This window comes from Pristis pectinata, chromosome 5, assembly GCF_009764475.1.
Source record: "Pristis pectinata isolate sPriPec2 chromosome 5, sPriPec2.1.pri, whole genome shotgun sequence".
In the NCBI taxonomy this organism is placed as follows: Eukaryota; Metazoa; Chordata; class Chondrichthyes; order Rhinopristiformes; family Pristidae; genus Pristis; species Pristis pectinata.
The window spans coordinates 9,517,584-9,545,543 of record NC_067409.1 but is presented as its reverse complement, the minus strand read 5'-3'; the positions used below and the strand labels follow the sequence as shown (position 1 = coordinate 9,545,543).

Here is a 27,960-nt window from a genome sequence, read left to right as displayed (position 1 = left end):
CGCGATGCTGGTGCACCCCAGAACGGACGTTCCAACCGCCCTCACAGTGGACGCATCCAACACTGCAGTCAGTGGGGTCCTGGAGCAACTCATCGAGGGGCACTGGCAACCCTTAGCGTTCTTCAGCAGGCAGCTGCGGCAACCCGAACTCGAGTACAGTGTTTTCAACCGGGAGCTGTCGGCACTATATCTGGAAACCTGACACTTCAGGTACTTCTTAGAGGGCAGGCCGTTCACTGCGTTCACGGACCACAAACCAGTGACCTTCGCGTTCACGAAGGTGTCCGATCCCTGGTCGGCCCGCCAGCAGAGACATCTGTCCTACATCTCCGAGTACACAACGAACATCCAGCACGTCTCGGGAAAGGACAACATCGTGGCAGATGCACTCTCCAGACCAGATATCCAGGCCCTGTCCCGGGGGTGGACTATGCAGCACTGGCAGAGGCGTAGCAGGCAGACGACAAGATACTCAGCTACGGGACCACAGTCTCGGGTTTGCAGCTGCAAGACTTCCTAGTAGGCCCAGGTGGGAGGACCCTCCTGTGTGACGTGGCTACTGGCCAACCTCGCCCCATCATCCCGGCAGCCTGGCAGCGGCGAGTTTTCAACTCCATACATTGCTTGGCGCACTCATCTATCAGGACAACCGTCTGGATGGTCTCCAGCAGGTTCGTGTGGCATGAATTCGCAAACAGGTTAGCAAATGGGCCAAAACGTGTGCGCAGTGTCAAGCATCCAAGAATGCAGCGGTACACCAAAGCCCCGCCGCAGCAGTTCGAACCCACCTGCCGGAGGTTCGACCATATTCATGTGGATATCGTAGGGCCTCTGCCAGTGTCGCAAGGAGCACGGTACCTCCTAACTATGGTAGACCAGTTTACGAGATGGCCAGAAGCGGCCCCGCTCACTGACACCACCGCCGATTCCTGAGCCCCAGCGCTGACTGCAACCTGGGTAGCACGCTTGGGGTACCGGCCCACATTACCTCTAACAGAGGTGCCCAGTTCACCTCCAGCCTGTGGTCGGCTGTGGCCAGCCTGTTGGGAGCATGGCTACACCACATAACTGCCTACCACCCACAGTTGAACGGACTAGTGAAACATTTCCACCGTCACTTGAAGTCAGCTCTCATGGCCCGCCTGAAAGGGCCTAACTGGTTGGACGAGCTTCCCTGGGTCCTGCTTGGAATCCGCACAGCACCCAAAGAGGATCTGCAAACCTCGTCGGCCGAGCTGGTGTACGGCGCACCCCGGTCGTCCCAGTAGAGTTCAAACCAGCCCCAATGGGGCAAGAGGAGGAACCCGCAGCAGTCCTGGACAGACTACGCGAGAGGCTCAGCAACCTGGCCCCCGTAGCGACTTCACGGCACGGACAGATCCCGACCTGCGTACCCAAAGACCTGCAGAACTGTAAGTTTGTATTTGTACGAAGGGGCGCATACTGGGCACCGCTACAGCAGCCGTACAAGGGGCCATTCAAGGTGCTTAGGAACAACGGGTCCACATACGTTCTGGACATTGGGGGGAAAGAGGAGGTTTTCACGGTGGACTGGCTCAAACTGGCCCATGTGGACTTGGTGCAGCCAGTTAAGGTTCAGGCTCTGTGGCGCAGAGGCAGACCGCCCAAACAGCGACTGATCCAGACTGTGGAAATTGGGGGGTGTATCACCGGTTCTTGGGGGGGTTGGGGGGGGTGGCGTTATGAGGCGACCCACTTTCGACGCAGGCGAACCACCTCAGAAATCAGCGCGCGTGTTGGCAAAGGCCAGCCGCAAAATGGCGTTGGGCCTTCTTCTTCACCAGCGAGGGGAGAAAGCCCACGCGCGGGAAGAGGTTTTCGTGATGCACCTCTGATGTCATTGCCGCCCAGAGAGGGCGGGAACTGGACTGCTTAAAGCCAGCGCGGCAAAGTTCTGAATAAACCAGTCTCGAGTGCAACCTACAGACTGCGTGTCATTACTTCTAGCTCAGTGAGTAGCACATTGCTACAAACCATTCTTTTTCAGACTATAGGGTGGTAGATAGAGGTCAGCACTTTTTTTTTGAGACACATTAATGGACTTAAATATTGGTGAGCAGGATAAAAATTTCGAAATTGTCCAATAGTATAAAACCTGGAAATGTGTAAACAGTGACAGATTGCAAGATGACATAGACAGTTTGACTGAATGGCCTGAAAAACCTTAACACTACGTCGGACTATATTTTTTCTCTCTCAATCTTGCACTAACGTCATTATGTTTATTTTGTTGTTTATTTTGGCACAAGTGTAAGTTATGTATAATTTATGTTAATTTGTTTATGTTAGCTTATGTTTGTCTTTGTCTTGTAATGTACTGTGCTGCTGCTGCAAAAAGCTAACTCTCGTATATGTATGCCTATGACAACAATAAACCAATTTGAGCACACGAGAAGCAGCTGAAATTTTAAAGATGAAAAGCAAAGCCCTACAAATCCTGGAAATCTAAAACAAAAAACAGAAAAGTTCGGAAACAATAGGTCAGGCAGCATCTGTAGAAAGAGAAACAGTTAACATTTCAGGTCAAAGACTCTTTGTCAGAAATTTAATTGAGGTGTGAAGTTTGCCAAAGAGGACTAAAGGATATGGAGGAGCAAAGGGATCATGGTAAACTCCTGCACAGATCCTTGCTTAGAAAGTATTGAGTAAAATAAATGGGATCCTAGAATTCATAAATAGAAGCACTGAGAATCAAAGTAAGGAAGTTATATTGAATTTGCTTCAATCACTAGTTAGGCCATATCAAGTCCAATTCTGGTTGATGCACTTTAGAAGTATGTGAAGGTTTGCTGGAATGGTTCCAGGGATGAAGAATTTCAACGTTAGTATGGAGAAGCTTTCTTCCTGGAGTTAATAAGATTGAGACGAGACTTGATAGAGGTGCACAAGATCATGACTAGTTTAGATAGGGTAATAGGGGAAAGTTATTCCCATTCACAGATGGTTCAAGGACCAGATGAAACAGATTTTAAATTTTGGCAAAAGATTAAAGGAAGATGCAAGGAAAAATACACAAAAAGTGCTGGAGGAACTCAGCAGGTCAGGCAGCATCCACGGAGGGAAATAAACAGTCGATGTTTCTGGCCGAGACCCTTCATCAGGACTGGAAAGGAAGAGGGCAGAAGCCAGAATAAGAAGGTGGGGGGAGGGGGAGGAGCACACACAGGCAGGTGATAGGTGAGTTCAGGTGAGAGGGGGAAGATGTAATAAGCTGAGAGGTGATAGGTAGAAGAGGCAAAAGGCTGAAGAAGAAGGAATCCAGTAGGAAAGGGCAGTAGACCATGGAATAAAGGATGGAGAGGAGAGGAGAGGAGAGGAGAGGAGAGGAGAGGAGAGGAGAGGAGAGGAGAGGAGAGGAGAGGAGAGGAGAGGAGAGGAGAGGAGAGGAGAGGAGAGGAGAGGAGAGGAGAGGAGAGGAGAGGAGAGGAGAGGAGAGGGACAGGTCATCAAGGCTAGAGAAGGGAAGACAAAGGAGTGGGGGGAGGGGAGAAAGAAGGGGTGGGGATACTGGAAGTTAGGGAAATCGACGTTGAGGCCATCAGGTTGGAGACTCCCAAGGAGGAATATGAGGTGTTGTTCCTCCAACCTGCGACTGGCCTCTACATGGCAATAGAGGTGGCCATGGATAGACACGTCAGTATGGGAGTGGGATGTGGAATTGAAGTGGGTGGCCACCAGGAGTTCCTGGCTCTCGCAGCGGACAGAGCGAAGGTACTCGACAAAGCAGTCACCCAGTCTGCGTCAGGTCTCACCGATGTACAGAAGGCCACACCAGAAGCACCAGATGCAATAAATGACACGCTCAGACTCACAGGTGAAGCGCTGCCTCACCTGGAAGGATTGTCTGGGACCCTGAATGGTGGTGAGGGAGGAGGTGTAGAAACAGGTGCAGCACTTGGTGCGGTTGCAGGCATAAATGCCAGGGGTGTTATCAGTGGGGAGGGACAAGTGGACAAGGGAGTTGCAGAGAGAGTGGTCCCTGCAGAAAGCAGAGAGAGGGGATGAGGGGAAGATGTGCCTGGTGGTAGGATCCCATTGGAGGTGGCAGAAGTTGCAGAGAATGATGTTTTGGATGCGGAGGCTCATGGGGTGGTAGATAAGGACATGGGGAACCCTGTCCCTGTTATGTCTGTTGGGGGGGGGGGTGGAGGGGATGAGGGCAGACATGCAGGAAGTGGAGGAGGTACGAGCAAAGACAGCATGGATGGTGATGGAAGGGAAACCCCGGTTACTGAAAAAGGACATCTCTGATGTCCTGGAATGGAAAGTGTCATTATGTGGCGGAGGTGGAGGAACTGGGAGAAGGGGATGGCGTCCTTACAAGTGACAGGGTGGGAAGAGGAGTAGTCAAGGTAACTGTGGGAGTCAATGAGTTTGTAGAAGATAAGAAGCAGGCATAGCTGGGGTCCATGCGAGTACCTATGGTACACCTTTAGTTTGAAGAAAGTGGGAGGAGCCAAAAAAGAAGTTGTTTAGGTTAAGTTGCAAGGAAAAGCTATTTTACCTATTTAGTCAAAACAGAGAATGTTAGAACATTGAACACTACAGCACAGTACAGGCCCTTCGGCCCACAATGTTGTGCCAACATTTTATCCTGCTCTTAAGATCTATCTAACCCTTCCCTCCCACATAGCCCCCTATTTTTCTATCATTTATATGTCTATCTAAGAGTCTCTTAAATATTACTAATGTATCTGCCCCCACAACCTCTGGCGGCAGTGCGTTCCACGCACCCACCACTCTCTGTGTAAAGACCTTACCCCTGACAACCCCCTTATATCTTCCTCCAATCACCTTAAAATTATGTCCCCTCATGTTAGCCATTGTGGCACTGGGAAAAAGTCTCTGCCTGTCAACTCGATCTATGCCTCTTATCATCTTGTACACCTCTATCAAGTCTCCTCTCATCCTCCTTATCTCCAAAGAGAAACGCCCTAGCTCACTCAACCTATCCTTGTAAGACATGCTCTTCAATCCAGGCAGCATCCTGGTAAATCTCCTCTGCACCCTCTCTAAAGCTTCCACATAATTTCTATAATGAGGCAACCAGAACTGAACCCAATACTCCAGTGTGGTCTGACCAAAGTTCTATAGAGCTGCAACATCATCTCGCGGCTCTTCAACTCAATACACCAACTAATGAAGGCCAACACTCCATACGCCTTCTTAACAACCCTGTCGACCTGCATAGCAACCTTGAGGGATCTATAGATTTGGACCCCAAGATCCCTCTGTTCCTCCACACTGCTGAGTCCTGCCATTAACCTTGTATTCTGCCTTCGAATTGGATCTCCCGAAGTGTATCACTTCACACTTATCCGGGTTGAACTCGATCTGCCACTTCTCAGCCCAGCTCTGCATTCTATCAATATCCTGTTGTAATTTACAGCAACCTTCTACACTATCCACAACACCACTAACCTTCGTATCATCAGCAAACTAACCCACCCTTCCACATCCTTACCCAAGTCATTTATAAAAATTGCTAACAGCAGGGGTCTCAGAACAGATCCCTGCAGAACACCAGTGGTCACCAACCTCCAGGCAGAATACGCTCCATCCACCACCGTCCTCTGTCTTCTATGGGCGAGCCAATTCTGAATCCACACAGCCAAGTTTCCCTGGATCCCATGCCTCCTGACTTTCTGAATGAGCCTTCTATGAGGAACCTTATCAAACGCCTTACTAAAATCCATGTACGCCACATCCACTGCTCTATCTTCATCAATGTGCTTTGTCACATCCTCAAAGAATTCAATCGGGCTCATGAGCCATGCTGACTGTCCCTAATCAGCCTATGCTTCTTTAAATGCTCATAAATCCTGTCTCTCAGAATCTTCTCCAGTGTCTCTAAGAATCTTCTCCAGAATGTTAGCAATACTCAGCAGGTCAGACAGCTTCTGTGAAGAGATAAACAGTTAATGTTTCCATTTGGTGACCTGTCATCAGAATGCTGGTCTCATATGCCTCCTGTTTTTCAACTACTCAGAATAGTTAAGATCTGGTATTCATTGCCTGTAAACAGAATCAGAGTCTTCAAAAGGCAATAGGGGAGTCACTTGGGGAGGGAATAAAATGCTGGGCTATGCAATAAAATTGTGGGAATGGTACTGACAGGATTACCCTAGTAACATTCAATAAGCCAAAAAGCCTCTTTTGTGTCATAACAATTTTCTTATTCTAATTAAATTCCACCCTTTGATCTTAAGTGCCAACAACATAACTCATGGCAATTTTAATTTCCATTTGAATGAAATTACAGTATGAAAGATAGGTAAACTTTGTGCACAGGTGTTTCCATTCTGAATAAACAGTGCTTACCTCGTACATTCAACTGTGCTGTTTCTGTCACATTTCTCACTTTCAGCATAACTGTTCCTGTATCTTCAGGTGTTACACTTTTCAAAATTAATGTGTGTCTCTTTCCTTTTTTCTTTATCTCATTGAAGTCATTTGAGAATAAGGGAGTATCATTTAGATACCACTGTACTTCATCAATATCATGGGACAACTCGCATGAATATACAAGATTGCTTTCCTCCTCGGTATCTACATCCTCCAAATGTTTTATTATTTCTATTTTTAAAGCTGCAGATACAAATACAAACATGGTTGAAGTTTTTAATTTGATTATATACATAATTGACATTCACTGAGGTAAACTTTCATTCCAAGCACAAGAGCCTCATTCAATGTCAGAATGAACTGTTGAATCTGTGCCCAATTCCCAGCAACCCTGATTGAACAGTGACAATATCTTTGATGAAGTGAAATGTTCCAAGATGTTTCACAGGAAAATGACCAAGAAAACTTCAATAAGGAAAAAGGGTCATACTAAAGGAAGAAAAAAATCAAAAAGTGGAAAGGTTTAAGGAGGAAAGTCTAGAGTTGAAGTCTCAAGTGCAGCTTAAATAGGGGACTCAAAATGGGCAGGATGATGGGACAACAGCCAGTGCTGCAGACGCACAGTTCCAGAAACTGAATTTCAGTCCTGTCCTTGAGTGCTGTCAATGTGAAGTTTGTATCTTCCCCAGTTTCTTCCCACCTTTTTTTGCAGTTCCACCAGCCAGAGCAGCAGAGGGAAGGAGCCAGCAGCTTTTTTTTAAAGTTGTTTCTGATTGGCTAAGTGCATGGCCACTCAGCCAATAAAAGGCAGGTAGGGTAAAGCACAGTGGCCATTGTGGAACAGTCACTTTAAGAGTGGGCTGGGGGTAATGGCAACCAAGGTGAGGGTTGGTTAAGTTCTGTCTGTCTATTTATTTATTTATTTATTAATTATTGCATAGGTAGAGCAGTGGGAATGACACCCTGTGCAGTGGTGTGCTCCTCTTGCATAATGTGGGAAGTCAGGAAGACCTCCAGTGTCCCTGATGACTACATCTGTGAGAAGTGCATCTGGCTGCAGCTACTTACAGACTGTGTTAGGGAACTGGAGTTGGATGACCTTCAGATCATTTGGGAGACTGAGGGATTGATAGACAAGAGTTGCAGGGAGGTAGTCACATTTAAGTTGCAGGTAGCTGGGTCTCAGAGAAAGGGAATAGGCAGTCAGTGCAGAGTATCCCTGTGGCTGTTCCCCTCAATAACAAGTATGTTGTTTTAGATTTTTGGGGGGGGGGGAGTGAAAACTACCTACCGGGGGAAAGCCACAGTGGTCAGGTCTTGGGCACTGAGTCTGGCTCTTTCCCTCAGAAGGGAAGGGGTGAGAAGAGGCAAGTGGTAGTGAAAGGGAATTCATTGGTTAGGGGAGCACACAAGAGATTCTGTGGATGAGAATGAGACTCTTGGATGGTATGCTGCCTCCCAAGTTCCAGGGTCAGATGTCTTGGATTGAGCCCATAGCATTCTTAAGGGGGAGGGTTAGCAGCTATATACATTGGTACCAATGGCATGGGTAGGAAAAGTGATAAGGCCCTGCAAAGTGAATTCAGGGAGTTGGGAAGCAAGTTAAAAGACAGGACCTCCAGGGTGGTGATCTCAGTACTGCTACCTGTACCATGTGCTAGTGAGAAAAGAAATAGGAAGATAGTGCAGTTTAACATGTGGCTAAGCAGATGGCACAGGAGGGAGGGCTTGAGATCTTAAGATCATTGGGCTCTCTTCCAGGGCAGGTGGGATCTGTACAAACAGGATGGCTTGCACCTGAAGAACTGGAGGGTGACCAATATCCTAGTGGGAAGTTTCATTGGTGCTGTTTGGTGGCGTGGGTGGTGGGAAAGAGAAAGAAAGAGAGCTAAACTGGAGTTGTGGGGGTTGGTGGGAACCAGAGTAGCAGGACAATAAGTGGAGAGGCTGTGGCGAAAGTAGATCTTAAGACTATAAGCAAAGATAGAAACTGAAAGGTTGAGTGTGGTGGGACTAATATTCGGAGTTGCGTCTATTTCAATGCAAGAAGTATTGTAGGTAAAGCAGACTAACTTAGAGCATGGCTCTGTATGTGGAATTATGATGATGTAGCCATTAGTGAGACTTAGTTGCAGGAGAGGCAGGACTAGCAGCTCAATGTTCTGGGGTTCTGTTGTTTTAGACATGATAGAGGGGGAGGGGTGGCATTGCTCATCAGGGAGAATGTCATGGCAGTGCTCAGAAGACATGCTGGAGGGCTTGACTACAGAGGCAGTTTGGGTGGGACTGAGGAATAAAAAGTGGACAACCACGTTAATGGTACTATATTATAGACCTCCCAATAGTCAGTGGGATTTAGAGGAACAAATTTGTAGAGAGATAGCAGAAAGTTGCAGGAAATAAAGTTGTCATAGTGGGTGATTTTAAACCTTCCACATTGACTGGGACCCCCATACTGTAGAAGGACTGGATGGGATCAAGTTTGTCAAATGTGTTCAGGAAAGTTTCCTTAATCAATATGTAGTGGTCCCAACTAGGATGAATTAAATACTGGATCCCTTGGGGAATGAGACAGGGCAGGGGACAGAAGTGAGTGTAGGGGAACACTTTGGATCTAGTGATCATAGTTCCATTAGTTTCAAGGTAATTATGGAAAAGGACAGGATTGGTCCTAGGGTTTATATTCTAAACTGGAGGAAGGCCAATTTTGATGGTATCAGTAGGGATTTAGCAGGCATGGATTGGCATAGGTTGTTTTCTGGCAAAGAGATGCTTGGTAAGTGGGAGGCCTTCAAAAGTGAAATTGAGAGTACAGAATCTGTAAGTTCATGTTAGGATAAAAGGCAAGGCTAACAGGTTTAGGGAACCTTGGTTATTTGAGGGACATTAAGGCCCTGGTAAAGAAAAAGGAGGTTCATATTGGGTATAGGCAGTTAGGATCAAATGAGGTGCTTAAGGAGCATAAGAAATGCAAGAGAACACTTCAGAGAAATCAGGAGGGCTAAAAGAGGACATGAGGTTGCTCTGGCAGATGAGGTGAAAGAGAATCCAAAGGGTTTCTATAGCAATATTAAGAGCAAAAGGATAGCAAGGGACAAAATTTTTCCTCTTGAAGATCAGCGTGGTCATCTCAGCATGGAGATGAAAGAGAAGGGGGAGATGTTAAATGGATTTTTTTGCATCTGTGTTTACTCAGGAGATGGACAGTCTATAGAACTGAGGAAAGAGTTATGAGGTCATATACCATATCCCGATTACTGAAGAAGTGCTTGCTGTCTTGAGGCAAATTAGGGTGGATAAATCCCCAGGGCTGGATCAGGTGTCCCCTCAGATCTTGTGGGACGCTAGTGCAGAAAATGCCGGGGCCCTGGCAGAGATATTTAAAACCTCCTTAGGCACAGGTAAGGTGCTGGAGGAAAGCTAATGTTGTTCTGTTGTTTGAGAAAGGCTCTAAGAATAAGTTGGGAAATTGTAGGCCAGTGAGTCTCAATTGTAAGTTATTGGAAGATATTGAGGGACAAGATGTACAAGTATTTGGATAGACAGGGCCTGATTAGGGATAGTCAACATGGCTTTGTGTGTGGCAGGTCATATCTAACCAATCTAATAGTTTTTTTTGAGGAGGTTACCAGGAAGTTGATCAAGGAAAGGCAGTGGATGTTGTTTACGTGGACTTTAGCAAGGCCTTTGACTTTAGCAAGTCCCGCATGGGAAGCTGCTCCAGAAGGTTAAGTCGCTTGGCATTCAGGATGAAGTAATCAACCGGATTCAATGTTGGCTTAGTGGAAGAAGCCAGGGTGGTAGTAGATGATTTTCTCTCTGATTGGAGGCTTGTGTCTAGTGGTGTGCTGCAGGGATCTGTGCTTGGTCTGTTGTTGTTTATCACATTAATGATTTAGATGTGGTAAACTGGATCAGTAAATCTGTGGATGACACCAAGACTGGGGGTGTAGTGGACAGCAAGGAAGTCTATCAGAGCTCTAAGTGATCTGGACCAACAAGGAAAATGGGCTGAAAAATGGTAGATGGAATTTAATGCAGACAAGTGTGAGGTTTTGCATTTTGGGAGGACAAACCAGGGTAAGACTTGCACAGTGAGTGGTAGGGTACTGAGGTAATGCAGTAGAACAAAGGGACCTGGGAATACAGATCCATAATTCCTTAAGTGGCATTGTAGGTAGATGGGGTCAAAAAGAGCTTTTGGCACATTGGGCTTCATAATTCAGGGCACTAAGTACAGGAGTTGGGATGTTATGAAGTTGTATAAGACTTTGGTCTTCTAGGTTAAATTTAGGGTATTGTGTGTAGTTCTGGTCAACAACCTACAGGAAAGATATCAATAAGCTTGAAAGAGTGCAGAGAAAATTTACAGATGTTTCCAGGACTTGAGGACCTGAATTACAGGGATAGGTTTAATAGGTTAGGACTTTATTCCCTGGAGCACAGGAGAATGAGGGAATATCTTAGAGGTGTACAAAATTGAAGGGTATATCCATGCAGGATCTTTCCCCTCAGGTTGGGTGAGACTAGAACTAGAGGTCATAGGTTTAGGGTGAAAGGGGGGAATCTGAGGGGCAACTACTTCATTAAGGGTGATGTGAATGTGGAATAAGCTGCCAGCAGAAGTGGTGGATGCAGGTTCAGTTGTAACATTTAAGAGAAGTTTGGATAGGTACATGAATGAGAGAGGTATGGAGGGCTATGGTCTGGGTTCAAGTAAATGGGACTAGGCAGGCCAGCATGGACTATATATCTGAAGGGCCTGTTTCTGTGCTGTAGTACTCCATGACTCAGATGTGCTGGTAGGTTAAGTGGCTACTGTAAATGACTCCTAAGTAATCAAGGGGGGAATTGATAAGCATGTGAGAGATTCTTTTTAGGGCTAAAGAGAAAATTGGGAGAGGTGATGGGATTGTTCTACTGGGAGCCTGCAATGACCCAATAAGCCATATTTCCTTGCAACAGAAAAGGTGGCTATTCAGCTCATGTCTATGCTGGCTCAATGATCCCATCAATTCTATTCCCCCACTTATTTCCATGTAACCTATTCTCTTGCATGTGCCCATTAACACTGCCCTGTACCTCATCCACTCCCGCCCACCCAAGGAGTTCTCCTACCACCTTAGCCTATCAACTGGCATGTCTTTGGGTTGTGGGAGGAAGGGAGGAAACAGACACCTGAGGTAACATACGTGCTTGCAGGGAGAAACTCTGCACAATCAGCACCAGAGATCAGAATCAAACCCTGGTTGCTGCAGCTATGATATAGCTGCACTATCTGCTGTGCCACCCCTTTGCATTGCAATAAGAAAGTATGCTAGAACTGGAGAATTGCAGCATTCTGAAATGATTCTCAAAGCATTGGGAATGTGTAAATAATATGCACTGCATGATGGTCTGAATTATTTGAGTTGTGTTCATCCAAACTAGAAACAATGTTTGAATACTCATCATAATATATTCAATTCCCTCAAATAATAAAATTAATAAATCACAAGGTACAAGTCACCTACTTCCAGTAAGCTTCCTCTGAAAAGAAATAAAATGACAAAAGACAAAACATTAGTATGAGAGAATAACTTTAACAAGCTCATTGATCCACCATTCTTTTGAAACATTGCTGACTGTTTATGAGGATCAACATATTTGAGTAATTGCAGTGGGTCATTTTGTAGCTTATTCATTAGGGGATGACAGTACACTCAAGGAGCACGTGCTTCCAGTCAAACTACCCTGAATCATTTAAACCTTCATATATCAATATTATCATACAATATGGTCCCTTTGTTTCATCAAGACCTGTGGGACTTCATCTGATCATAAGAACATAGAATAGAACAGGCCCTTTGGTCCACAATATTGTGCCGACAAAGCTATTCCCTCCTACCTACAGTATGCCCATATCCCTCTATTTTCCTCTCATTCATGTGCCCATCCAAGCCCCTCTTAAAAGCCCCCAATGAATTTGCCTCCACCACCCTATCGGGCAATGCATTCCAGGCATCTACCACTCTCTCAGTAAAAAAACGTACCCCTCACATCTGTTCTGAACCTACCCCTCTTCACCTTAAATGTATGCCCTCTGGTAATGGATCACTCAATAATGGGAAAAAGATATTGCTTGTTCACTCTGTCTATGCCCCTCATAATTTTATACACTTCCAACAGATCACTCCTCAGCCTCCGCCACTCCAGAGAAAAGAGCCCAAGTTTGTCCAGCCTCTTCTGATAGCACATTGCCCTCTAAGGGGCTCTAAGAGGTTGAGCACCAATTGCTAAGAAGTCAGACTTAGCTGTGTCATCAAGCTGTGTAACAACTGAGTCAGGAGTGGAGATATCAAGTGTCAGTGAACAATTTGGAATACTGATTTTAGTTTTAACATGCAGCTGGAAGACTCTTGCACTTTTTCTACCGACCTTCAGGTTAAATATTATAATTTTATTCATCTTTTTTAAAAACTGCCTGACTACCTGAGAAAAATTCCCATAACTTCGAAGGCACGTGGTAGCCTGCTGTTATCCATTGTGAGAATGAAGCTTGAAATAAGAAGTTATTTGTACATGAAATTGGCTGAACACTCATTTTGACCCACACCAATTTTTATAGATGCATCATTGAAAGCATCCTTTCTGGATGCATAACAGCTTGGTATGGCAATAAGACCACAAGAAATTGCAGAGAGTTGTGGACACAGTTCAGTCCATCAAGAAAACCAGCCTCCCCTCCATGGACTCTGTCTACACTATGCTGCCTCAGAAAAGCAGCCAGCATAATCAAAAACCCTTCCCACCTGAGACATTCTCTCTTCTACCCACTTCCATGGGACAGATTATACAAAGGCTTGAAAACATGTACCACCAGGCTCAAGAACAGCTTGTGTGTTTCGATGTACATGTGACTAATAAAGATATATTATCTCACTGTTATAAGACTGCTGAATGGATCTCTTGTACATTAAAGATGAATTCATGACCTAAAAATCTACCTCATTGTGGCCTTTACATCTTATTATCTACCTGCACTGCACTTTCTTTGTAACTGTAACACTATATCCTGCATTCTGTTATTAGTTTCCCCTTGTACTACCTCAATGTACTTATGTTTTGAAATGATCTATTTCGATGGCTTGCAAAACTAAGTTTTTCACTGTATCTCAGTGCACAAGACAATAATAAATCAATTCCAATGTTGGTGGAGGATGGCCTTTCAGGAAAAAGCAACAGCAGCAGCCAGTAAGTGGCACCACAGTTGGTTCTGATACAAAATCTAGGCAAGCAGTAGTTATATGTCAAGGGAACAGATAGGTGTTTCTGTGTTCCTAGCAAGACTCCAGGATGGTGTTTTGCCTCCCTGGTGCCAGGGTCAAGGATTTCTCTGAACAGTGTTACGGACTCAGTGAAAGTCCCTTTAAGATAGAGAGTGTGTGTGTATGTGTGTGTGGGGCGTGCTTACGTCAATAGAAGATAAAGGACGTAATGACGTTGTTGAAGAAGAAGAAGAAGAGAGAGAGAGAAGGGAGAGAGACACCAGCCTGCTTGTTTTCTCTATCGATGGATGAGAAACAATAACTGTGTTTACCACTGAAATCCATGTATGGAAGTTGGAAGTAATCCGGTGGAGTTCACTTTGTTGCTGACCTGTAGAAGGAAACAGGTATTTGTGAGTGGACGACCACGGTTCGGATGCTTTTCGGGGTGAGGAAGTCACTACCGAGTAAACACTGAAGTGTCGTTTGGGTTCCATCGTGGAACATTTGGATTTCGTATGTACTCTCTCTATGTTTTTCTACATCTATATCTTATCTTCAGACAACGGTGGTTGTTGAAGAAGCCCTTGCTCATGTTTCACCTTATGGCTTGCGGAACTGAACTTTAAGAACCATTCAGGAACTGGGAGTTTTGGACTTTGTCACACACACACACGAAGAGTTTAGTTTTGGGGTTAACGTTCGAGGTTTAACATTCTTGAATTCTAACATACTAACATTTTTTTTTTACTTTTATTTTACGTATTATCATAAGTAGTGATTAATAAAATAGTTTTAACACTGAATCATGCTCAGTGTGTTTCTTTTGTTGCTGGTTCGTGACAAAATTGGGGGCTCGTCCGGGATAGTTCCCAAGGTTAACGAGTGTCGTCTGGGATTGTACCCCAGATTGACGAGATTTGTTCGGGATTCAATCCAAAGATTTTGAGGGAGGTCTGATAAATTCTTTTTAATTGGCTTGTGTGTGTGGAAACCAGCAGCAATGGATATTAAGGCATTTTTGGAGTCACCAACCCAAAAGGGATTGGAGGTGGCGAAAAAGGATGATCTGATAAAGATTGCTACAAGGCTAAACCTTACAGAAGTAAAGCAGTCTATGAGAAAGGCAGATATTCAGAGACTGATAGCTGGCCATTATGTGGAAAAGAAGGTGTTTGAAAAGGAAGTGTTAAAACAGTTTCCTGGCAGTGAAATAGCAATTTCTGAGGCACAGGTGCAGCTGGCAAAGATAGAGGCTGAACGAGAACAAACCCAGTTAAAGATAGAAGCTGAACGCGAGCAAACCCAGTTAAAGATAGAAGCTGAACGAGAGGAAAAGAGATTAGAGGCCGAACAAAAGAAATTAGAGACTGAACAAAAGCTAACTCAGATGAAGATAGAGGCTGATCTAGCAATGAAGCAGATGGAATTGAAGAGGATGGAGCTGGATAGTGAGGAGAAGGAGAAACAGAGGCAGCATGAGTTACAAATGAAGCGTAGGAGTTCGGAATCTGATTCTGATGATGGTTTTTCAGCCAGCAGGGAGGTTCGATTAGTCCCTCCGTTTGAAGAAGATCAGGTTGATCAGTATTTCCAACATTTTGAAAAGGTTGCTGTGAGTTCAAACTGGCCAAGGAAAGGATGGGCTCTTATGGTACAGAGTGTGATTAAAGGTAAAGCTCAAAAAGCTTATTCTGCTTTGTCTGTTGAGGATGCAGCTGATTATACCAAGGTAAAACAAGCTATTTTGAAGGCCTATGAATTGGTCCCTGAGGCTTATAGACAAAAATTCAGAGACTTGAGGAAATCTGCAGATCAGACTTATATGGAATTTGCCAATGGAAAGAGAATATGTTTTGAACGATGGTGCCTGGCTAAAAATGTAGATGGGGATTATGATAAATTGACAGAATTGATACTAGTGGAAGACTTCAAAAGATGTGTTCCAGCTGAATTAACAACATATTTAAATGAAAAGGCAGTGGAAACTTTACAAGAAACTGCTAGGTTGGCAGATGATTATGCTTTAACCCATAAATCCAAATGGGGACAACCTAAAACCTTTCAAAAGAGTTACAAAGACAATCCAGGTAAACCGGAGATTAAATTGGGAGGTAATCAAAAAGGAAAGGATGAAAAGAAGCCAGGGCTGGAGAAACCTGTTGAGCGTACTTGTTATTACTGTAGGAAACCTGGCCACGTGATATCTAATTGTGCCCTTTTGAAGAAAAAGAAGGAAGCTGGGCCCAATGCTTGCTTTCAGGCAATTAAAAATCAAAAAGGTTTAGGAGATGCTGTTAAAGTTCAGTCCTTGCAAGAGGGAAAAGCGGAAAAGTTGGAGGAGGTGAGAAAAGAATTCCGTTCGTATGTATCAGAGGGTTTTGTTTCACTGAATGATGAGTCACCCCAGGTGCCAGTGAAAATTCTTAGAGATACTGGGGCTAGTCAATCTCTCTTGCTGGACAGTGTTTTAAATTTTGGTGAAGAAAGTGACACTGGTGAAGTAAATCTAGTACGAGGCATTACAGGTGAGACCATGTCTGTCCCTTTTCACAGGGTGATTTTAAAGTCAAAGTTCGTAGAAGGACCAGTCGAGATAGGGATAAGACCTAGTTTGCCAGTGGAAGGAGTTTCTTTGTTATTGGGAAATGACCTTGCAAATGGAGAAAGTGATCCTGTGGTACGGTTAACAACCAAACCAAGGATTGATGAGTCTGAGGATGATTCAGATGTTTACCCATCATGTGCGGTGACTCGAGCTAGAGCTAAAGAATTAGCCAAGACAGACAGTCCGGTGCAGTCTGATGTAGTTCCTTGTGACAGTCCTAAACAGGAAGAAAATTTTGATGCCTTATCTGAGACTTTTCTGTCTTCACTGGAGGATCAACATCCTTACAGTGAGCTTGAATTTAAAGATTTGTCTTTGTCGAGGAAGGATTTTATGGTGGAACAGACAAAGGACCCTGAGTTGACAGAATTGAAAGAAAAAGCACTCTCATGTGAGGAGATTGAAAAGGTGCCAACTGGATACTATGTCAAAAAATGGAGTGTTAATGAGGAAATGGAGACCTCCCCATGTCCAAAAATTTAAAACTCGGTTGGAGAGAGTCTGCCAGCTAGCGAGAGAGAATCTGAAAACAAGCCAGATAAGAATGAAGACATATTTTGATAGACGTGCTCGGCCTAGGACATTCGCAGTGGGGCAAAAGGTATTGGTATTTTTCCCTAGCCAAAATAATCCCTTGCAAGCTCGTTTTTCTGGACCCTATGTTATTGAATCTCGAGTGACTGATCTAACATATATAATCAAAACACCAGATAGACGCAAGAAAACACAACTCTGTCACGTAAACATGCTAAAACCTTATTATGAGAGGGATTCAGTTGTGGCCTTGGTGGATGGTGAAAAGGTTGTTTCTAGAATGCCTGATGTTGATGTTGAGGAAGGCCAATTTAGACCAAATATTGTTCCATCGAAACTGAAAAACTAAAATATCATGGAGAACCTTGAAACGAAGTTGGACCATTTACAAGTTTCACAAAAACAACAGATGAGAGAATTAATTTTAAAATTTAAAAATCTGTTCCCAGATGTTCCAAACAGAACATCGATAATTACCCATGATGTTGATGTTGGGGATGCAAAACCAATCAAACAACACCCATATCGAATGAATGTGGAAAAAAGTAAACTTGTTGATCAGGAAATCAAATACATGTTGGAAAATGATATTATTAGACATTCTACTTCAAATTGGAGTTCGCCCTGTGTTATTGTACCTAAACCTGATGGAACTGTTAGATTTTGCACAGATTACAGGAAAGTGAATGCTGTAACAAAGTCAGATGCTTACCCTATTCCTAGGGTGGATGATTGCATAGACAGAGTGGGAAAGGCAAAATTTCTTACAAAGATTGACCTATTAAAAGGGTACTGGTGTGTTCCATTAACAGATAGAGGAAGGGAGATTTCAGCCTTTGTAACCCCTTCTGGATTGTATGAATACAATGTTTTGCCATTTGGAATGAAAAATGCTCCGGCAACATTTCAAAGAATGATTAATTCAGTGATTCATGGGTTAAAACATACAGATGCCTACATTGACGACTTAGTGACTGGGAATGATACTTGGGAAGATCACATCTCTGCGTTAGAAAGGTTGTTTGAAAGACTTTCCAAGGCTAACCTTACAGTTAACTTGGCTAAAAGTGAATTTGGCCATGCCACTGTGACGTATCTTGGTTATGTTGTAGGTCAAGGCAAGCAAGCTCCTGTTCAGGCAAAAGTTCAAGCAATATCTGAGTTCCCTATTCCCACAGGTACGAGGACTGTTAGAAGATTTTTGGGAATGGTTGGATATTATCGAAAATTTTGTAAAAATTTTGCTGATATTGCTCTTCCCCTAACTAATCTTCAGAAGAAGGGAGTAAAGTTTGTTTGGACAGATTCTTGTCAAGAAGCATTTGAGAAGCTGAAAGCCATTTTATGCTACCATCCTGTGCTCAGAACACCTGACTTTGAAAAGCCATTTTCATTAGCAGTAGATGCCAGTGATGAAGCTGCAGGAGCTGTGTTGTTGCAGAAGGGTGACCTTGATGATATTGACCATCCTGTAGCTTACTTTTCAAAGAAATTTAATGAGCATCAAAAGAATTATTCCACCATAGAGAAAGAATTACTGTCACTTGTTTTAGCCTTGCAACATTTCAGTGTATATGTTTGCACCGCTCAGAAACCATTGACTGTGTATACAGATCATAACCCATTGGTGTTTCTGAGCCGAGTCAAAAACAAGAACAGAAGGCTGTTAAACTGGAGTTTAATTTTGCAAGAGTTTGATCTCATGATAACTCACATTAAAGGCAAAGATAATGTGATTGCTGATTGTCTTTCCCGATGTTAAATGGGAAACATGTATCTGTACTAATCTGATAGTCTGTAGTTGTGTAGCATGATAATTATTAACATTACTAACTATGCGCGGTTAAAATTTTCTTGGGAAAATTTTTTTTTTAGGTGGGAGGTGTTACGGACTCAGTGAAAGTCCCTTTAAGATAGAGAGTGTGTGTGTATGTGTGTGTGGGGCGTGCTTACGTCAATAGAAGATAAAGGACGTAATGACGTTGTTGAAGAAGAAGAAGAAGAGAGAGAGAGAAGGGAGAGAGACACCAGCCTGCTTGTTTTCTCTATCGATGGATGAGAAACAATAACTGTGTTTACCACTGAAATCCATGTATGGAAGTTGGAAGTAATCCGGTGGAGTTCACTTTGTTGCTGACCTGTAGAAGGAAACAGGTATTTGTGAGTGGACGACCACGGTTCGGATGCTTTTCGGGGTGAGGAAGTCACTACCGAGTAAACACTGAAGTGTCGTTTGGGTTCCATCGTGGAACATTTGGATTTCGTATGTACTCTCTCTATGTTTTTCTACATCTATATCTTATCTTCAGACAACGGTGGTTGTTGAAGAAGCCCTTGCTCATGTTTCACCTTATGGCTTGCGGAACTGAACTTTAAGAACCATTCAGGAACTGGGAGTTTTGGACTTTGTCACACACACACACGAAGAGTTTAGTTTTGGGGTTAACGTTCGAGGTTTAACATTCTTGAATTCTAACATACTAACATTTTTTTTTTACTTTTATTTTACGTATTATCATAAGTAGTGATTAATAAAATAGTTTTAACACTGAATCATGCTCAGTGTGTTTCTTTTGTTGCTGGTTCGTGACAACAGGCACAGGACATTCTGAAAGGAGAGGGTGAACAGCCAGAGGTCATGATCCATATTGGTACCAACGTCAAAGACACTGGTATATAGGTAGGTAAATCACATACATATAGGTGTAGGAATAATAAGGATGAAGTAGTAGGTGACTTTAACTTCCCTAATATTGACTGGGACTGCCATAGTGCTAAGGGATTAGATGAGGCAGAATTTGTTAAGTATATCCAGAAAATTTTCTGAAGTAATATGCAGATGGTCCTATTAGAGAGGGGGCTACACTCTACCTCCTCTTAGGAAATGAGGCTAGGCAAGTGGTTGACATGTTGGTGAGGGAGCACTTTGGGAGAAGTGGCCATAATTCAATTGGTTTCAAGATAGTCGTGGAAAAAGATAGGACTGGTCCTCAAGTTAAAGTCCTAAATTGGGGAAAGGCGAATTTTGATGGCATCAGATAGGAACTTGGAGACATAAGCAATACAGAAGCTGGAATTTGCAGCAGAAAATAAACTGTTGGAAGAACTCAGCAAGTCAAACAGCATCTTGTTGAGGCAAAGGGATGGTCAACATTTCAAATTGAGACCCTGCATTGGGACTGAGAGTGTTGAAGGAAGATGGCCACTGTTGAACACTCTCCTTCTTCCCCTCCCCCTCCTGGGTCCATTGGCCGATCATCCTCTTTCATCTGGTTCTACCAATCACCTACCAGCCTCTGTCTCACCCCTCCCTCTAACTTCTATATACATTCCCTCTCAGTCCTGATGCTAGTGTGCCACAGGGATCGGTGCTGGGTCCTCTGTTGTTCATCATATATATTCATGATTTGGATGAGAATCATGAATAATCAAACTTGATTAGCAAGTTTGCAGGTGACATCAAAATTGGTAGTGTAGTGGACAGTGAAGAAGGTTGTCTAAGGTTACAAAAGAATATTGATCACCTGGGAAAGTGCACAAAGGAATGACAGATGGAAGTTAACTCAGACAGGTGCAAAGTGATTCATTTTGGGAAGTTAAACCAGTCCAGGACATACACAGCGAATGACAGGACCCAAGGGAGTTGTTGAACAGAGACCTTGGGGTACAAGCACATAATTCCTTGAAAGTGGCAACACAGATAGACAGAATGGTGAAGAAGGCATATCGCATGCTTGCCTTCATTGCCAAGGCATTTTGAGTACAACAGTTGGGACGTCAGGTTACAGTTGTACAGAATGTTGGTTTGGCCGCACTTGCAATATTGTACGTCGTTCTGGTCACTACACTACAGAATACATGCAACTAAGCTGGAGAAGATGCAAAAAAGATTCACAAGGATGCTGCCTGGATTGGAGGGTTAGAGTTATAAGGATAGATTGGATAGGCTGGGTCTCTTTTACATGGAGCAAAGGAGGCTGAGAGCTGACATAATATAGTTTTTTAACATTATGAAAGACATAGATAGGGTAGATAGCCAAAGTCTGTTTCCCATGGGAGTTGAAAACTAAAAGGTATACGTTTAAGGTGAGAGGGAAGAGGTTCAAAAGGAAAGTTGAGGTGTAAATTTTTCACACAAAAAATAGCTAGTATCAGGAATGAGCTGCCAGAGGAGACAGGAGCACTACCAACATTTAACAGGCATCTACTCAGGTACTTGAATGAGCAAGGAATAGAGGGATATGGAATTAACGCAAGCAAGTAGGATTAATATATATAGGCATTTGAGTCAGCATACTGTAGATGCAGTAGGCTAAAGGGCCTGTTTCTATGTTAATACAACTCTGGCTCTAAAGTGATTAAAAGAGGAAAAATTCTGGAAATTAAATGACTGAAAGGCATCACTTACAGCAAAAAAACAAACTTGCTGAAGGAACTCGGCAGGTCAGGCAGTATCTGTGGAGGCAAAGGGGTAGTCTGAAACATTGACTTTCACTTTGCCTCCAGAGATTCTGCCTGACCCACTGAGTTCCTCCAGCAGCTTGTTTTTTTGCTCTACATCCAACCATATGCAGTCTCTTGTATTTCAAAGACATCACTTATATGTGGTATATATATTTAAAAATACATCTGAGGTTCAAGTGAAAAATCACAAAAGCACAGATGCTACAGGTCTGAAATAAAAACAAAGTTCTGTTAGAGGGTCTGGGATCTGATATGTTAATTCTTTTTCTATTTCCACAGTAATTGCCTGACCTGCTGAGTATCTCCAACTTTTTCTGTGTTTATTAACAAAATGTCACAAGTTTTATTGCCAAATAAAAATTCTTACCTTCCACTGTGAGTGTGGCTGTGGTCTGTGCATTACTTGACTTGCAGCTATATTCACCAGAGTCCTCTGGGCTGAGGTTTGAAATCATAAGTTCTATCACATTCTGAATTTGCTTGAATTTGAATCGGTCAGAAGATTCAATTAAGCTCTGATCTTTGTACCACCTGACCACCTTAGGAGTAGGTGTAAACTCACAACTCAAAGTAACAGACTTCTTCTCTTCCACTGTTATGTTCTGTAGTTCTCTCACTACCTTTGATGGAGGCTCTGCAAAATGTGTAAATTTACAATTAAAGCTATTGAACAAACAACTTGCATCTCTGTAGCACCTTTATTGTAATTATGCAATTTCCAAGTGATTCACAAGATAATGACAAAGCTTGCATCAAGCCACCTAAGATAATAGGACAGGTGACCTTAAAGCTTGGTTGGAGAGATGGAAGGTTTAAGAGCTTTGTAAAAGCAGAAAAACAGATGTTGATGGAAGTAACTTAAAAGGCCTGGACAGATAGCTATTGCCAATGACGGGGTGAAGGAAATAGGCCATATACAAAAGAGTAGAAATGGAACAGCCAAGAGATCTCAAAAGGGCTATGGGACCCAAAGAGATCACATAGATAGTGATATCCAAGGACCTTAACATAAGTATGAGAATTTTAAAGAGGTGCTGGCAGACTTAAAACCTATTAAGGTGGCCTGACCAAGTGTATCCCAGGTCATTGTGGGAAGCTCGAGAAGAAACTGCAGGAGCCCTGGCAGAGATATTTGCATCATCTTAGTCATGGGAGAGATTCTGGAAGACTGGAGAGTGGCTAATGTTGTGCCTTTATTTAAAAGGGGCTGCAAGGACAAGCCAGAGGCTTAGAGACTACAGGCTGGTGAGCATAACATCAGTGGTGAGAAAGTTACTGGAGGGTATTCTGAGGAACAAGATCTACCAGCATATGGAAAGGCAACAACTGATTAGAGATACTCAGCATGTGTGGGAGATCATGTGTCATGAGTTTGATTGACTTTTTTTTGAGGATTGACAAGGACTGCACGGTGGATGTTGTTTACATGGACTTTAGCAAGGATTTTTGACAGGTTCCACATAGTAGGCTGGTCCGGAAGATTAGATTACATGGGATTTAAGGTGAGGTAATCAATTGGATAGAAAAGTGGCTTGGTGGAAGGAGTCAGAGGGTGGTTTCTAGACCTTCCAAGTTCCTCTAGCAAGGCCTGTGAACAGTGGTGTGCTGCTATCAGTGCTGGATCCACTGTTGTTTGTCATCTATATTACTGATTTGGATGAGAAGGTAGTTTTCAGGGTTAGTACACCAAAATTGGTGGTAAAGTGGACAGTGAAGAGGGTTATCTAGGATTACAACAGGATCTAGATCAACTGGGTAAGTAGGCCAAGGAATGGCAGACGGAATTTAACTTGGACAAGTGCAAAGTGTTGCACTTTGGTAAGTTAAACCAGGGCAGCCTTACACAGTAAATGGTAGGGCCTTGGGGAGTGTTGTTGAACAGAGAGACTGAGGGGTACAGGTGCATAGTTCCCTGAAAGTGGAGACACAGGTAGATAAGGTGGTGAAGAGGGCATTTGGCATGCTTGCCTTCATCAGTCAAGGCACTGAGTACAGGAGCTGGGATGTCAGGTTACAAACATACAACACGTTGGTGAGACTACACTTGGAGTATTGTGTGCAGTCCTGGTTGTCCAGCTCTAGGAAGGATGTCATTAAGCTGGAAAGGGTGTAGAAATGATTCCAAAGAATGTTGCCAGGACTGGAGGGTTTGGGTTAGAAGGAGAGGCTGGGACTTTTTTCCCTGGGGCGTAGGAGGATGATGTTGACTTTATAGAGGTTGATAAAATGATGAGGGGCATAGATAAGGTGAATGGTCACTGTCTTTTTCCGCAGAGAAGGGGAGTCTAAATCTAGAGGGCATAGGTTTAAAGTGAGAGGGGAAAGATGTATAATGGACGAGGGGCAACTTTTTCACACAGCTCTTATTTTTATTTTACCAACAACATGCCAATTTTCATGTCAGAAACCAAGAGTAATATGGTTATGGCTGAGAAGTAGTAACTACTATGGGAAAAAAATAACCTGCTGGAAGAACACAACAGGTCAAACAGCACCTGTGGAGGCAAAGGGATGGCTGATACTTCAGGGCAAGTTTAAATAATGTCTGTAGAACCATATGCTAGCATTCAAGCCTATATAGTGTATGAATACCTTTAATGGTTAGCCTTGCTTCAGATTTTGATTTCCCAGCAATAAATTGCACAACGCCAGTCATCTTACAGTTCGTATTTTTCAGAATAAGATGATGAATAGTGCCACAATGCTCAATGTTGACATCTTCAGAAGGATGAAGAATTTCACCATTTAATATCCATTTCGGAGGTTTCACATCAGCAACTGAAAGCTCACATTCAAGTCTGACTTCGTCTGGCTCTGTAACTTCCACATCAGATATTGGCTTAATGATGGTAATTGATTGCTCTGTCAATAAAACATAATTAAACAAATTTTGGTTGAATATTCCACTATATTCATTGACCTAGTGGTCTAAGTCCAGTGTTCCCTGAAGGTGGCAATGCTGAAAAATTCAATGTTCATACCAGTGGGTAGTGGGTTAAGCAAGTGGAATATGAGGTGCTGTTCTTCTTGTTTGTATTTGACTTCACTATGGTGAAGGAGACCAAGGGCAGACAGATTGGTGTGGGAATGGGAAGGAGACTTGAAATGAAATGCAACCAGAAGCTCAAGATGGTCATTGCAGGTGGAAAGTTGTTTTTCAGACTAGAGGCCTGTGACTAATGGTGTGCCACAGGGATCGGTGCTGGGCCCATTGCTGTCACCTTTCTCAATGCTTTGGATGAGAATGTACAATGCATTGTTAGCAAGTTTGCAGGTGAGACTAAAATAGGTGGTATCATAGACTGTGAAAAAGGTTATCAAAAATTACAAGAGCATCTTGATCAGCTAAGTAAATGGGCCGAAGAATGGCAAATGCTGTCCAATCCAGATAAGTGGAAGGTATTGCTGGGCTGTACCTGGAATACTGTGTACAGTTTTGGTTACCCTGTTATGGGTAAGATGTCATTAAGCTAGAAAGAGTGCAAAGAAGATTTACGAGAATGTTGCCAGAAGTCAAGGGCTTGAGTTATAGGGAAAGGTTGGGCAGGCTAGGACTTTATTTATTGGAGCATAGGAGTCTGAGGGGTGACCTTTCAGAGGTGTATACAATCATGAGGGACATAGATAGGGTGAATGCACACAGTCTTCCCCCAGGAAAAGAAAATCAAAAACTAGAGAGGCAAAAAAGGTGAGAGGGGAAAGATTTAAAAGGGACCTGAGGAACAACTTCTTCACACAGACTGGTGCAGGTACATGGATAGGAAAAGTTTATAGAGGGATATGGGCCAATTGTGGGCAAATGGGACTAGCTTACATGGGCATCTTGGTTGGTGTGAACAAGTTGGACTAAAGGACCTGTTTCTGTGCTGTATTACTCCATGATGCTATCATGTACTGTCCTATTTAGCCAAGATATTTATATAACAAAAACTTTATTTTTTTTAAATTTCATTCTTCTTTATACAGATGAAACATTTCAAAATTAATGTTTCCACGATGGTACTTTACCTTCTACATATAACATTGCAGTGCTTTTGTCATCTACGGCATCACACATGTAGCTGCCTTCATCTTCAAAAGCAACATTATTAATTATGAGCTTCCTGTACAAATCTTCACTCACAATCTCATACTTCTTACTGGGATGAATCTCCTTTCCTTTGTAATACCATTTGACCACAGCATTTTTTCTGGAAACTTTGCATTCAAAAAAGACACGATGCTTCTCCATGCCAATTTTCTCTCTTAAAGGTTTCACAATCTTAACTGGCAATTCTGAAATAGATATTTGAATAATGGTTTGATGTCAATATTGAAACTATGGAAGTGTGATTCCAAACAATATTATGTTAATTGCCAGCCATATATTACTAATCCAAAATTAAAGAGGTATAGTCAAAGTCTCAAGTCCATAGTTCCCTGAAAGTGGCAAGACAGGTAAATATGGTGGTGATGCTGGCAATCCAGCCTGCTTGCTTCATAGGTCAGGACATAGAATATAAAAGTTGGGACATTACATTGCAACTTTATAAAACACTGGTAAGACTGCACTTGGAATATTGTGTGCAGTTCTGGTCGCAATATTGTGTACAGTTCTGGTTCCATAGGATGTGGTTGTGTTGGAGAGAGTGCAGAGGAGATTCATCAGAATGTTAAGTAACAAACAAGACGTTGGAGGAACTTAGCAGGTCAGGCAGCATCTGTGGAGGGAAATGGACAGTCAATGTTTCAAGTTGAAACCCTTCATCAGGACTGAAAGATAGAGGGGAGATAACAAGTATAAAAAGGTGAAGAGAATGGGTGGACCAAAAGCTGGCAAGCTAGATCCAGATGAGAGGGGTGATAGGCAGATGAAGGATGCAAGAGCAGAAATAGCAACAGAGGCTGGGAGGTAATAGGTGGAGGCAACAAAGGGCTGCAAGATGATGGAATATGATAGGAAAGAAAGGTTGAGCATGGAATCAAATAAGGGAGGTGGGGTGGGCAGGTGGAAACAGAGAACACAGAACAGTACACCACTCGGCAGGCCATTTGGCCCACGATGTTGTGCTGACCTTAATGCCAATTTATACTAAATATCCTCCTTCGGTGTATCATCCATATCCTTCCACTCCCTTCATATTCATGTTTCTATCTTAAGGCCTCTTAAACCCCACCAAACTGCCTGTTTCCACTACTAACCCTGGTAACCTATTCCAGGCACCTCTGCACAAAAAACTTGCCCCTTGTGTCACCCTTGCACATCCTATGATGTTTGTCATTTCTACCCTGGGGAAAGATTCTGACTGTCTACCCTATCTATGCCTCTCATTAAAATTATCAGGTCTCCGCTGAACTCCATTGCTCTAGGGAGAACAACCCAAGATTGTCCAACCTTTCCTTATAGCTCATAACCTCTAATCTAGGCAGCATCATGGTAAACCTCTTCTGCACCCTCTCCATAGTCTCTACATCCTTCCTATAATGGGGTGACCAGAACTGCACATAATACTCCGTGTGATCTGACTAAAGTTTTACAGTATATAGCTGCAGCATGACGTCCTTACTCTTCCACTCAACATCCCTACCAATGAAGGCAAGCATGCCATATGCCTTTTTACCACCTTATCCACACATAGCCACTTTCAGTGAAGTATGGACCTGGACCCCACGATCCCTTTGTACCTCAATGCTACTAAGGGGTCTACCATTAACTGTATACTTTCTCCTTTCATTGGATCTCCCAAAGTGCAACACCTCACACTTGCCCGGATTAAACCTCTCTGCCCATATCTGTAACTGATCTAAATCCCGCTGAATTCTTTGATATCCTTTACACTATCCACAACTCCACCAATCTTAATGTCATCTGCAACTTGCTAATCCATCTATCTGCATTTTCATCCAAATCACTGATATTTAACACAAACAATAGAGGTCCTAGCACCTCCTTGCAGAACACCACTGGTCATGGACCTCCCAGTATAACAGCCTTCCACCCCTACTCTGTCTTCTATGGACAAGCCAGTTCTGAATCCAAACTTACAATTTACCCTGGATCCCATGCATCTCTATCTTCTGAATCAACCTACCATGAGGGACCTTATCAAATCTCTTACTCAAGTCCATGTAGCTAACGTCCACTGCTCATCAAGCTCCTTTATCACCTCTTCAAAAAAACTCGATCAAGTTTGTAAGGCATGACCTACCCCGCAAAAAGCCACGCTGACTGTCCCCAAGCAGGCTATGCCTTTCCAAATGCGCATAAATCCTATCCCTCAGTATCCTCTCCTATAGCTTCCCTACCAGATGCAAGGCTCACTAGCCTATAATTACCTGAACTATCCCTATTTCCTTTCTTGAACAAAGGCACAACATTTTGCTACTCTCCAGTCCTCTGGGACTTGCTTGTTGCTAGTGAGGACACAAACGATCTTTATCAAAGCCCCAGCAATCTCCTCACTTGCTTCTTTCAATATTCTGGGATATATTCCATCAGGCCCTGGGGACTTATCCACCTTACTGCTTTTCAGAAGACCCAGCACTAACTCCTCCTTAACCTCAAAATGTCCCAGCATATTAGCATGCCCCACTGTGCTTTCACTATCCTCCAAATCCTTCTCCTCGGTAAATACCGACACAAAGTACTCATTTAGTACCTCAGCCACTTGCTCTGACTCCCTCCTTTATCTTTGAATGGACCTACTCTCTCCTTAGTTATCCTCTTAATACAAAATTTCTTGGGATCCTCCTTGATCCTGC

At 43.3% G+C, this 27,960-nt stretch overlaps 1 protein-coding gene across 1 annotated transcript in view; it reads right to left on the bottom strand.

Annotated features, from left to right (window-relative positions):
* Window positions 1-27,960, bottom strand: part of LOC127570499 (obscurin-like) — a 465,385-nt gene that overhangs the window by 313,032 nt on the left and 124,393 nt on the right. The window contains exons 21-24 of the mRNA XM_052016136.1: window positions 25,228-25,494; window positions 23,812-24,081; window positions 21,587-21,853; window positions 6,343-6,609 (exon numbers count right to left, since the gene is read on the bottom strand). Of these exons, the coding sequence (XP_051872096.1) occupies window positions 6,343-6,609; window positions 21,587-21,853; window positions 23,812-24,081; window positions 25,228-25,494 (1,071 nt within the window). The remainder of the gene's footprint in view (window positions 1-6,342; window positions 6,610-21,586; window positions 21,854-23,811; window positions 24,082-25,227; window positions 25,495-27,960) is intronic.